The sequence below is a fragment of the Mandrillus leucophaeus genome, unplaced genomic scaffold (assembly GCF_000951045.1).
Source record: "Mandrillus leucophaeus isolate KB7577 unplaced genomic scaffold, Mleu.le_1.0 Scaffold433, whole genome shotgun sequence".
Lineage (NCBI taxonomy): Eukaryota > Metazoa > Chordata > Mammalia > Primates > Cercopithecidae > Mandrillus > Mandrillus leucophaeus.
The window spans coordinates 2,779,922-2,791,536 of NW_012104621.1; the positions used below are offsets into that span (position 1 = coordinate 2,779,922).

The 11,615-nt window shown below is 44.6% G+C and overlaps 2 protein-coding genes across 4 annotated transcripts in view; one reads left to right on the forward strand and one right to left on the reverse strand.

Moving 5' to 3' along the window:
- Positions 1-4,834: 4,834 nt before the first annotated feature.
- Positions 4,835-10,375, reverse strand: ALG2 (ALG2, alpha-1,3/1,6-mannosyltransferase). Its single transcript, XM_011993767.1, has 2 exons — positions 9,917-10,375; positions 4,835-7,210 (listed from the first exon to the last, which is right to left on the reverse strand). The coding sequence occupies exons 1-2, from the start codon at positions 10,262-10,264 to the stop codon at positions 6,308-6,310; spliced, it is 1,251 nt and encodes a 416-aa protein (XP_011849157.1). The 5' UTR covers positions 10,265-10,375; the 3' UTR covers positions 4,835-6,307.
- A 57-nt stretch (positions 10,376-10,432) lies between these two features.
- Positions 10,433-11,615, forward strand: part of SEC61B (Sec61 beta subunit) — an 8,460-nt gene continuing 7,277 nt past the window's right edge. The window contains exons 1-2 of one of the 3 annotated variants that reach the window (XM_011993770.1): positions 10,433-10,538; positions 10,906-11,003. In XM_011993770.1, the coding sequence (XP_011849160.1) occupies positions 10,480-10,538; positions 10,906-11,003 (157 nt within the window). In that variant the 5' untranslated portion in view covers positions 10,433-10,479. Of the gene's footprint in view, positions 10,539-10,636; positions 10,739-10,905; positions 11,004-11,615 lie in introns of those variants that run through there. The other 2 variants (XM_011993768.1, XM_011993769.1) reach the window with 2 other exon arrangements.

Here is an 11,615-nt window from a genome sequence, read left to right on the forward strand (position 1 = left end):
ACACTTGGACTCTGAAACAGTGTATGTTAGTGTTAGTGGTGGCTGCAACAGGCTTGGGAGGTGGTGTATGTGGGGGTGGGGGGGGGCACTGGGGCAGCAGGGGCAGGTTGGATAGACCCATCCATAGGCCCCTGGGAGGACTGCAGAGATGCCCGTGGTGGTGAATGAGGCAGGGCAATACCCATATCCCCAGGCAGTGCTTGAGCATGGCGGCTGGGGGCAGGGGGGTGTTGGCAGGTTGTGCCAGGCCAGGCAGGCCTGTCTTCAGGCCTCCTGGTGGTGTGCTCAGGTGCTGGCTGTGTTGGGCTGGGCAGGGCAGGGTGCTCCCCAGATCCCTGGTGGAATGTTCTGGTGGCTGCAGCAGCAGCAGCAATGGTTGGAGGACCCTGTCCTTAGGGCACATGCAACTATGTAGCAGTGGACCTGCTGTTGGCAGGTGGAGTCACTGCTAGTGGCATATGCTTTGGTTTCCCAGTGGCAGCAGCAGTGGCTGCAGTGGACAGTGGCAGAGTCTGTCCTCAGGGCATGTGCACAGCAGCTCCTCTGCTTGGGGGAGCTGAGTTGCTGCTTGTGGTAGCCCTCCCAGGCAGGCAGTTATCATGCCCTAGGGAACATGCATTTTTGATTCCCTTTGTCCCTGGGGTAGCTTCACTGGTGCATTACACCACTGATTCCTCAGAGTGTGGGGACACACTATGTGTGTTAGAATGCTGGGAACCCTGGTGTTCTGCTGGGTCCAATTGGTATTGTGCTCCTGTAGACCTCTGGGTGTACATGGGGGTATATCAGTGGGGCTCCAGGCATGTGGAGATGCAGGGGCCATCGTGCCCCAGGGTAGGATGCAGTCTGGTGTGGGCTGGGCTTGCAAAATGGTGCCATGCTGTAGCTGCTTAGGATTCAGGGAGTGTATGGGATCCAGCATGAGTTTCCCTGCTTGAGCAATGCTGTTGCATAGTCTCTAGGCAGCTCCCTATGCTAGTCTCTGGGCCTATGAAGATCCAGGGGCTGTCCCACGGCTAGGGTTGCAAGAGTCTGTGGTGGGAATGCAGACCACTGGGGATCTCTGCCTTTCCCCACACTAGCCTCTCTGGGCTCCTAGCCAATCCTGGTTGAACCAGTTGCCTAATTTCTCTCTCCTTCCATGCCTCAATTGTTTCCTGTCACTTCTCTGTTGAATTCTAGTGTTCTCTTGGATGCTCTATTCAAATGCCTCTAGTCAGCCATTTTGAAGCCTTCCCCTAGGTCTTTTTTTCCCAGGCTTACATCCCTAAGCTGCCGCAGCTCACCAATTTTCTATTACATAATAATATATTTTCTCTTGGATGAGTAGGACTCATCCAGATGGTCTCACCCCTTCAAAATAATTGCGAAGAAGATTAAAACTGCATTTAGGAACTGTTCTAGTTGGCTTTTGCCTTTCTCTGATGCATAGAGATTCATACCACAAACTAGGTATAAGGTTTTAAGGGATCTCTTACTTTATCTGCCCAACTTGCTTTTTTCTGGGAACAGCTTCCAATTTCTTCCTCAATATACCCCCTGTTCCCTTCTCCCAGCTATATGATTCCTGCTGCTGTATGATCCTAGATCTTGGCCACTATTGATGGGTTCAAGATTAGATTGCTGATCTGAGTCTGGCAACCCATAATACCTTGCCTCTGAACCTTGCTTCACTAATTTAAGGGAAGGCACCTGAACCAGGAAAGGTCCATCATAATCCCTCTCTGTTATTTTTTCAAACTCTGCAAAAGACAGCCAGTTCCTCTTTGGTGGTAGAAGTATTAAGATGGAGGGCTTGGCTTCACTGGTAGCATGTTTCCTGCTACAAAAGAGAAGTTAGTCTATCATGAAAGACAATGAAGTATCATGTAAAGAAATGGTGTTCTTGTGGTATTTGAATTCCTGGCTTCATTTGAACATCTAGCCTAGCTACATCCCTGTACTTCTCTTGATTCAATCGTGTAACTTTCCTTGAATTACACAATCTATCTCAGTAGCTTCCTAAAAATCTTCCCTTTCTGCCTAAGCTAGGGTTGGGTTAAACATTTTAAATATTTGCCCATATATCCTAACATATGGTAGTGTATTACTCTATTGAATTGAAGTGTTAAGTTAGGTTTCCAGGTTCTCTAATGCAAAGGAAGCATAAAATTCGGCTGAAAGCAAGCTGGTTAATGTAATTTGGTTTGAAAATAAACATCACCAATGTATTTTTTTGATAATTTTTTTTTTTTTGGTGTACTCTAAGCAGTTTTGCAATCTTTTCATGTCTTTTTTTCCTTGAGATTTTTCTTCATTTCTGCTTTTCAAATTTGCCTCTTAAAACTTTAAATATTTGCTAATAGAATTTAAAGTCAGTTGGTTTTTCCTCTGGACTGCTTATAGTAGAAAAAAGCTGGAGTAATCTCAATATATAATAATAAGGGATTATTATAAAGAACAAATTATGTATCTCATACAGGGCATTAGTTGGAAATACAAATGTCTACTATGTTGTAAACTTAGTAGACATAAGTGACCAACAGGATTATTTTATAGTTTATTGCTCAAATTTCTCTTTTCTGAGGAAAAAATCTAACTTAGGAAATATCAGAAACCATAAACAAAAAATTTCTGGCCCGGTCACTCTCACTGTGACACCAATGCCAAAACCCCACTCCTCTTGGCATAAACAGAGCTGCTGGCTCCAGCAGCCCCTTGGCTCAGGGGTCAGGATGGTAAAATTCTCCCTTCCCCTACCTCTCAAGAGTTGCTGCTTTATCAAGGACAGTTTAGAAAGTGGGTCATTGGGAAGACGCCCCTCCCCTCAGCTGGCAGGCATGAGAGCACTGTTGTCTGGATGATGGCACCTTCTCAGGCTATTGGGGACAGAGTTCGAGAGGGTTAAGGTTAGGAATGGAGTAAGGGGTTCAAATGAAGTGATAGAAGATAAGGGTTTTTTGATAAAAGTGGAAGTAGAGGAGGGCTGCAACTGTTCCTCTGTGTGAATTCAGACAGGTCCCTTCCTCTTTCTGGGCTTTTCCCATCTGTGCAATACCAAATTAGGTTAGGTGGCCTCTGGGGTCCCCATCAGCTTTGACTGGCTTTGATTCTGGGAGGTGGAAGGGCAAAGGAAGGAGATCACAGGACAGTTAGTGACCCTGGCAAAGGTGGACAGAGAAGGGCTGATTGTTATTAGAGATGGAGTGAGTAGAGTGGGGCAGTGAAGTGCTCTGGTGCTTCATTTTTACTCATTTTTTTTGAGACAGAGTTTTGCTCTTGTTGCCCAGGCTGGAGTGCAATGGCGTGATCTCAGCTCACTGCAACCTCTGCCTCCCAGGTTCAAGCGATTCTCCTGCCTCAGCCTCCCAAGTAGCTGGGATTACAGGCAGGCACCACCACACCCCACTATTTTTTTTTTTTTGTATTTTTAGTAGAGACTGGGTTTCTCCATGTTGGTCAGGCTGGTCATGAAGCATTTGCTGAAGAGGCAACTGTAGTACAATTGAAATAACTGTTAACCTCAAGTTGGACATATGTGGGTTTGAATTGTAGCTCCACTGTTTCCTAGCTGTAAGCCTCAGACTTTCAATCTCTAAAAATGCCTATAATAATTACCTGGAAGGATGCTGTGAAGAGCAAATAAGACAATCTCTAATGAGCTCTGCAAAAGCTTCAAAGGCTGTCCAAATAGGGGTTCAGTAGACATTTGTCATTGGATCAAAGAACTGCAATACTGCTCCCCCTCAGCTGAGTGGGTCTCTTTATGGACATAACACTCCCTCTTCCATTGGCCCATTGTGTTTTTATGTGTGCGTGTGTGTATAAAGGACAAATATTTATGCATATCAAAGGGGAGGAGACTGAGAAATTCCATTATGCGCAAAGTCCTGGATGGCTCAGGTAATTAAGGGTCGAATGCTGGTTCGGTTACTTTTTAATTGTGTGCCTTCAGGCAAGTCTCTCACCTCTCTGAGCTTGTGTATAAGACAGGGGATAACCATACTCACCTCAGAAGACTGATGGGAAGAGGAAAATGGACAGTAAATAGCAGAGTCTTGCTAAACCCAAAGACCTGTACAACTACAACTGCAGTGCTGCAGAGGGAGTTGTACTGAAAAAACATTACACAAAGAATTTGGTTAGGGTGAGGGCAGACTGAAGAATGATAAAGGGGTTGGACTTTGGAATCAGAGGGCCTTGAGATTCTGTCCATGCCTCAAGGCCGTGGAACACAGGCAAGTTGCTTAACTACATTCATCTAAAAGGGAAGAACACCTACACCTCAGTGAATTGTTGCGGAGTAAGCATCTGCTATGTATGTATCTCCTATCATGCCCTGCACAAAGTAATTACCAGAATTACTATGGATAAGGCCCGAATAATTCACCTTTAATGTTCCATGCTTCTATTTTCTCTAACTTCAGCTTAGTTTTGGAAGCTGTGAACACCTCTTAAGGGCAAAGTTCCATTCTAGGGTCCAGGAACCAGGAGCTGGAAGCTCATGGCAGGCAGGACTCTATTCCTCCCAGAGCTGTGAAATCTTATTGTTACTCACTCCGGCTTAGGACAATGAAGTGAAGCTAAAATCAGGGTCCATGGATCCACGTAGTCCATTTGGAAGGACCTGCATAAAAATGGTCAAATATGCAAATGTTTAGTGCTGCTTAGTAAGGTAAGCACCATGTTATAGGTCACAATGTGGCCAAGTCTAACCGTGCTAAACTCCGTAAGAGCCACCAGGCTTCCTGGAAAGGCGCCATTTCTCAGAAACACATGAACCAAATCATACCTTTTGTACTACATGGTAAGCTTTCTTGATGCCAAAGAAAATGGAATGCGACAGAACTTTTAATCCCATAAAAGACTCAATATATTTGGCACCCTCATTTTATAGTACTCCTTTTTGGTACAGAATCATTTTGCCAAAATACTCCTGTGACACAGATGTACATGATAAACTGTAAAATGGAATTTCACCCATTGAAGAGCCCCAAAAGAACAATATGGTAGTGCAGCATGAACCAACATGCAACTTCTAATTTTCAATATCCCCAAATTGCAAAATACTAATAGCTAATATATATACTACATGCCAAGTATTAAGTACTTTGTAATTATTATCACACTCTGTTACAACCGCACTATGAGGAAAGTAGAATAGTACAATTATCTCACTTTGCAGATGAAGAAGCTGAGGTACAGAGATTCATTTACTCAAAATCATATAGGCTATGAGGCTCTCTCAAGTCTAGCTTTTAAGAGTTGATAAATATGGAGCCTTTGGCTAGTAAGCTTTGCTACTCTTGGAAATGAATTTAGCCTTAGAAGTATGTTGAAAACTACTATTTATAATTTGCTGTTACACCAACAGGTAAACAGTGAACTATAAGTTACTGTCATGAAAAGATCAGTGTCATGAAAAGGCTAGAGTATATGGAGGGGGAAGATCACTTCTGGTTTGGGGGGTGGCCAGAAAGTCAAAGAAAGCTTTGCAGCAGTGGCATTTGAGCCAGGCCTTGGAAGATAAAAAAACATTTGTGTCCTGTACTTAGTAGGAGCTTGGTCAAGACAACACAAATATTAACAAAACTAATGACCTGGATGATATTAATAAGCCCTAAACAAGGTGCACAACACATGTGTGACCATATTCTTCAGTATTCACTTTACCCTAGTGTGCTGATTTCGTTTGGTTGTCATATCCATGTTCATAACAATACCAAAATAGATTATAGAGACCAAAATCTAATATTGTTTCTTTTTCATGATAAACATCTTTTATTACATCTTAGTGTGCAAAAATACAAATTATCTTAAAAAAATACAGAGCACTCTCGCTACGGATCTGGGCAAAGACATGACGAACAAAAATTCCCTAACAGATGACAGTGAACACTTCAGTGGATGGGAACTACAGTAGCCCTGTTCTCATTATACTATGAAGCCAAATTAATCAACTTTGATGATACACACTTAAACTATCAAAACCAATTAAGGCACAGTATCATTCAAAATTTATAGACAGAATAGCAATAATCCCAAGAAAATATAATTAAAATACTCTGCTGCACATGGAATTATACATTTGTAACTTAACACTGGCAAAATTTGGAATGATTATAGCATAAGAGACATTGTTTTTCTGAAAAGTGGACAAGGAGGTGTGGTATATAGGAAAGTGGCTCAGATTCAAGACTCAAGTTTATTTTTTAAAAGATCTCTTCTGCATTAGATTCTAGGTTTCTTTTTTGGTTTCAAAACTGGGTCCGCAATCCATAAAAATGACATTAATGAACACAGCGTAAAGATCTTAAAAAGAATCTGATTATACCAGCAGTTTGGTAACATATTGGTAGAGCTGTTCCGTAAATGCTTCAGAGGAAAATTTTTCCTTCACCCTGGCTCTTCCAGCCAGGCCCATGGTGGCTTTCAAGGAAGGTTCACGGATGAACTTTTCTATTGCTTCTGAGAAGTGCACTGGGTCAGGCTCACACAGAAACCCTGTGACACTGTGGTCAATGGACTCCAAGGGTCCCCCTGAATTAACAGCAATGACTGGGCACTGCATGTACATAGCTTCCAGAGGGACAATGCCAAAGTGCTCATTGCTTGGTGTGTAAAGCACACACGTGCAGCTATGGAGGAGGGAGATTTTCTGTTTGTCTGAGAAAGACCTCAAGAAGGTCACATACTGGCCAAGGTCAGACTGTTGGACCATTTGCTTCAATTCCTGGTAATGTTCCACATTCTCCAGGACTCTCTCGTCATAACCACCTGCCATGATCAGATGAACCCTCTCCCAATCTTGGGATGTCAATCTTCCACGCAGCTGTACTAGGGCTTCCAATGCCAAAGTCAGATTTTTCTTCCTTTCGTATCTGTTGATAGAGAGCAGCAGGAATTTTTTCCCCTTGGGAACTAGGTCATCAAGCTTTTCAGGAACAACTGAGTCAAAGCTGGTGACATTTAGAGATGGATAGAGGACATCAGGGTCTATGTGAGACAGGGACTTGAATGTTTTCTTAAAAACAGCAGCAGTGAACTGGCTGTTGACTAAGATGCAGTCTGCCATGCCTGTGGTGTATTCCTCTATCCAGTCAATCGGGGCCCTGTATAGCCGTTTAAGAAAAGAATCTCTCTTGGTGAGAAGCAGATCTGGGAAGTGACAGTAAAACAGGATCTTCTTCCGCCGTCTAGCCAGCCTGAACACTGGAATACAGGCGGACACCTAGCCAAAGCAAAAATCAACAGCAGATAAAGTGGTCAACTCAACTTCCACCAAACCAAAAACACAGACACCCACCCTGCATGCTAGTCTGTGGGCTCCTCATAGGAAATGTCTACTTCTGTTTTGTTCCCCAAGACTCTCAGCCAGTACCATATGCCTGGTGTACAGAAGGCTAGAGACGTTTGCTAGATGTGTGCTAAATATTTAAAGCTTCAAGTCCAGTGGTTTCCTCTTGAATAGTGCTGTCTAATAGAAATCTAGTAATATTAAAAATGTTTTCAAGGGTGAAACTAATTTTAACATATTATTTACCCAAAACATTATCATTTCAAAATGTAATCAATACTAAACAGTATTAATGAGATACTTTATATATACATATATTTCACGTTAAATCTTCAAAATCAGTTTGTATTTTAACTTTAGCGCATTTCAGTTTAGACTAGCCACATTTCAAGTGCTCAACAGCCACATGTGGCTAGTGGCTACCATACTGAACAGTGCCGCTCTAGATCTTTCTCCTCCTAAGGAAATGAATGAATGAACTACAGTAGTTGAGAGCACAAGCTCTAGATTCAAGACTGCCAGGGTTTGAATCTCAGCTCTACTAATTGTGTGGCCACGATCAAGTAATTTATCCCACTCTGGGCCTTAGTTTCCTCTTCTGTAACATGGTGACAATTATAGTTCAAAAAACCCATATAATTTTTGTGATGACTAAATGCACTGATATATGCAAAACACATGGAATTTAGCACACAGTATGTGCTCAATAAATATTAAAGCTAGTCATCATTGAGCATGAACTACATGCTGGCATTACTACAGACTTTCTTGTTGGGTAATCTTTACAAGTCATTTTAGTCTCAGCTAACTTAACACCTGAAGAAGGTAACTTTAGGCATAACGTGCAATTTATTCAAAGCCACTTAATTAAAGCAGTAGATAACAGAACTTGAATCCAGGATGCCTATTTCCAAGTCAATATTTTTCCTCTACCCACTATAGTCTCAGCTGCCTCATGCCTACTGACACATGCAGGATGTTTGGTAAATGTCCATATTACTTAAAAAGAAAGCTTCCATGCAAACAAGGATGATGAAAAGTAACTCAGGAGTCACAATTAAAGAAACACAAATACAAACGTGATGCCATTTGCACCTATCAGTTTGGCAAAGATTAAAATGGTTAGTTTTAATATCCAAGGCAGACAAAAGCATGGATCATATATTGTTGGGCAGTAAAGTGACACAGCCTCTTTGGTAGATAAACTTGGCAGTAGCTGTTAATATTTAAAATTAACAACTTTTAGACACACCAACTTTAGGAATTTCCTGAAAGGACGTATTTGCAGAAGTACAAAAAAATAAAAAAAAGAAAAGGATGTTCATAATAACACTGATGTATTCACAAAAAAACTAGTCACAGCATTAGTGTCCTTTAAGAAGAATGTTTAATTATGACACACTTAAACAAAAGTGGATTTTCTGGCCACTATGAAGAATGAAGTGAATCTCTAATATTGATACATAAGAATGTCCCGGCTGGGCACGGTGGCTCATGCTTGTAATCCCAGCACTTTGAGAGGCCGAAGTGGGCGGATCACGAGGTAAGGAGTTCGAGACCAGCCTGGCCAACATGGTGAAACCCCATCTCTACTAAAAATAGAAAAAAATTAGCCGGGCATAGGGCGCGCGGCTGTAATCCCAGCTACTCTGGAGGAGGAGGTTGCAGTGAGCCGAGATCACGCCATTGCACTCCAGCCTGGAAGACAGAGCAACTCTGTCTCTAAATAAATAAATAAATAAATTTTTGTTGAAAAAGAAGGAAGATGCCTAAGAGTAGGTATGTCATAATACCAATTATGTACCAATAAGAAGATATGCCTACGAAAAGAGACAGGCTGGTGTCACCACAACTTCTGAAAAAATACAAGAGAAACTTAACGGTGGCTATCTTCAGGGAGTAGAATAGGATGGGGCTTTTAGGTTACATCCTTCTATTTTTTTAGTCGAGTAAATGTTTAGTCGAGTAAATGTTACTTTTTAAAGTCATCTTTTTTAGGATGGGAAAAATGCATAAAGGAAAGAGTCGAGAATAGCTACAGGGCAGATCCAGGTGGACATTATTAACCAAGGTAAAAAGCTTGAACTTTTTTCCAAAAACCAATGGGGAGCCATGTACAAGTTTTAATAGGAGTATGATATATTCAGCTTGGCGTTTTTAACACATGACACTGCTGAGGACGGTGTGGCCTGGCTCCGAACACAAGGACAGCGGGATGCAAATGGTCTGAAAGGAGAGTCAACAAAAATAACAGATAAGAGATAAGACAACACGTGAGTTACTCATTAGTAAAAGGTGACTGAAGCTGACTTCGAATAACAGCGTTTCTCACAGCGAGCCCCAAGGACTAGCTGCATCCAAATCACCCTATGACCGAGTTAAAATGCAGATTTCTGGGCCCCACCTCATGGCTCCTGGATGAAAACTTCCTGGAGAGTGGAACCCTAGCAACCTGCAACTTTAAAAATCTCTAACACTAAAGTTAGGGGACCACAGGCTCGCTCCCAGCCCTGACTTCTCCAGGTCAGTTCCGATCTTTCCAAACTGCAGACAGGCAAGGCCCTCTCTCAGGGGTCATGTCCGCGGCCGCGCTCCACGGCGAGGTCCGCACTCGCGCAGCCGGCGCCGCGGCCGCCTCACCTGGTCGCACACTACCACGTCGAACTCCTCGTCGGCGAGGAACAGCACGTAGAGCGCCAGGAAGACCATGCGCACGTAGGCGCAGACGGCGGCGCCGTGGCCGCCCCAGCCCAGGCCGCGCGGCAGCCAGTCTCCGGCACAGTGGACCGGTAGTTCGCGGCTCTCGGCGAAGCAGTGGCCCGGGTCGTAGTGCGCTGTCCAGATCTTCACGTTACACCCGCGCGCCTGCAGAGCCAACGCCGCGTCCAACACCAGACGCTCAGCGCCTCCTACGCCGAGGTCTGGGTGCAGGAACAGCACCGACGGCTTGGGAACCAGGTCCCGTTGCCGGGCCTGCTCCTCCGCCATTGCCCTAGAGCCGCAACTGCTCCCCGCACCCTGAGGCGTCTTCTGCGCAAGCTCCACCCCTTAGCTCCCAGCTGGCCACTGCGGGCCGACCCCGCCCTGCCGTACGTGCGTCAGTTAGGCCACATCAGCGCAAATCTGTGAGAGCCTAGTAACTGCCTGAGAAAATAGCTTGTCTGACCCTGGTTATATTTTTCCTTCGGTAGGGATTGGACTCTATGAAGGACGTTGTGATCCAAAGGAAGGAGGCTGGAGGTATCTACTTCCCACATAGCAAGTAACTAAGTTATCTGTAGCAGACTATCTACAGGCATATCTTGAGACGACCCAGGCGTCCCTGGAGTCAGCGAGGACCTTGCCTGCAAGTCCGGGGGCGGGGCCTGAGCCTGTCTCGCCAGCTGCCGGTCCTTCGGCGTCTCCGCAACTTTTCTTCCGTCAGCGTCAGCTGCTTGCCACCGGTATCTCCAGCATGGTATGGCGTCCCTTCCATGATCTCCGCCTCTTCCAGGAGCCCTGACTCCTCCTGCTTTGCGCCGTGCCTTTCCTCTGCAGCTCCCTTGCTTCCCCCAGCCTCGGGTGCGGGTGTCTAGGCCGGGGTTTTGGGGGCCGCGCTCACCCGTCTGTCTACTTGTCTCCCGCTACAGCCTGGTCCGACCCCCAGTGGTACTAACGTGGGATCCTCAGGGCGCTCTCCCAGCAAAGCCGTGGCCGCCCGGGCGGCGGGATCCACTGTCCGGCAGAGGTAAGGAACCCTGCAGTTCGTTCGATTGCAGAGTCGGAGATAGGACCCAGGAACTCGCTGGTTCTGGGGTGGAGACCCTAATATATGAAGATTGACAGGGGCAAAATGAGCTTCTAGTGACGTGGCCATGGGAGTAAAGGCTTTTTGGGAGGAAGGCGACATTTTCTTCTCGTTGCTCAGTTTAGGGCACCACTCTTAAAAAAGGAAAGTTAACAAACTGGAATAGAGTCAGAGATAACTTTGAGAAAACCGATGTCATTAAACTGGTGTCTCTGGACCTGAGGTTTGCAGTCATATTTCCATCTGGAGGCCCCATAAGCAATCTGTCCTACAGATAACTCGTCCTACACAAAACTTAGTCTCTTTTCAGCTCAGCTCTCTCACTCTCAATTATATCTCCTTACTTCCATATGGCACTGTTGTACACTCATTTACTCGGAGCCAGAAACGTCAGCGTCATCTTGGATTTTTCTTATGCTCTCTGTCTATCCAGTCATATGCCATACTTTAAACTGTACTTGAAAGCCTTCTCATAAGCTCTTTCCTTCTCCCTTCCTACTGCCCTGCATTTGCTACTTAACCTTTCTCCTCAGCCTGTTTCCTTTCCAATCC

Excerpts from the sequence above, each read along its gene's own strand:
- ALG2 (XM_011993767.1), bottom strand. The coding sequence starts at position 10,264 with ATGGCGGAGGAGCAGGCCCGGCAACGGGACCTGGTTCCCAAGCCGTCG. Across the intron at positions 7,211-9,916 it reads ACGTGGTAGTGTGCGACCAG|GTGTCCGCCTGTATTCCAGT; the intron begins GTGAGGCGGCCG and ends TGCTTTGGCTAG.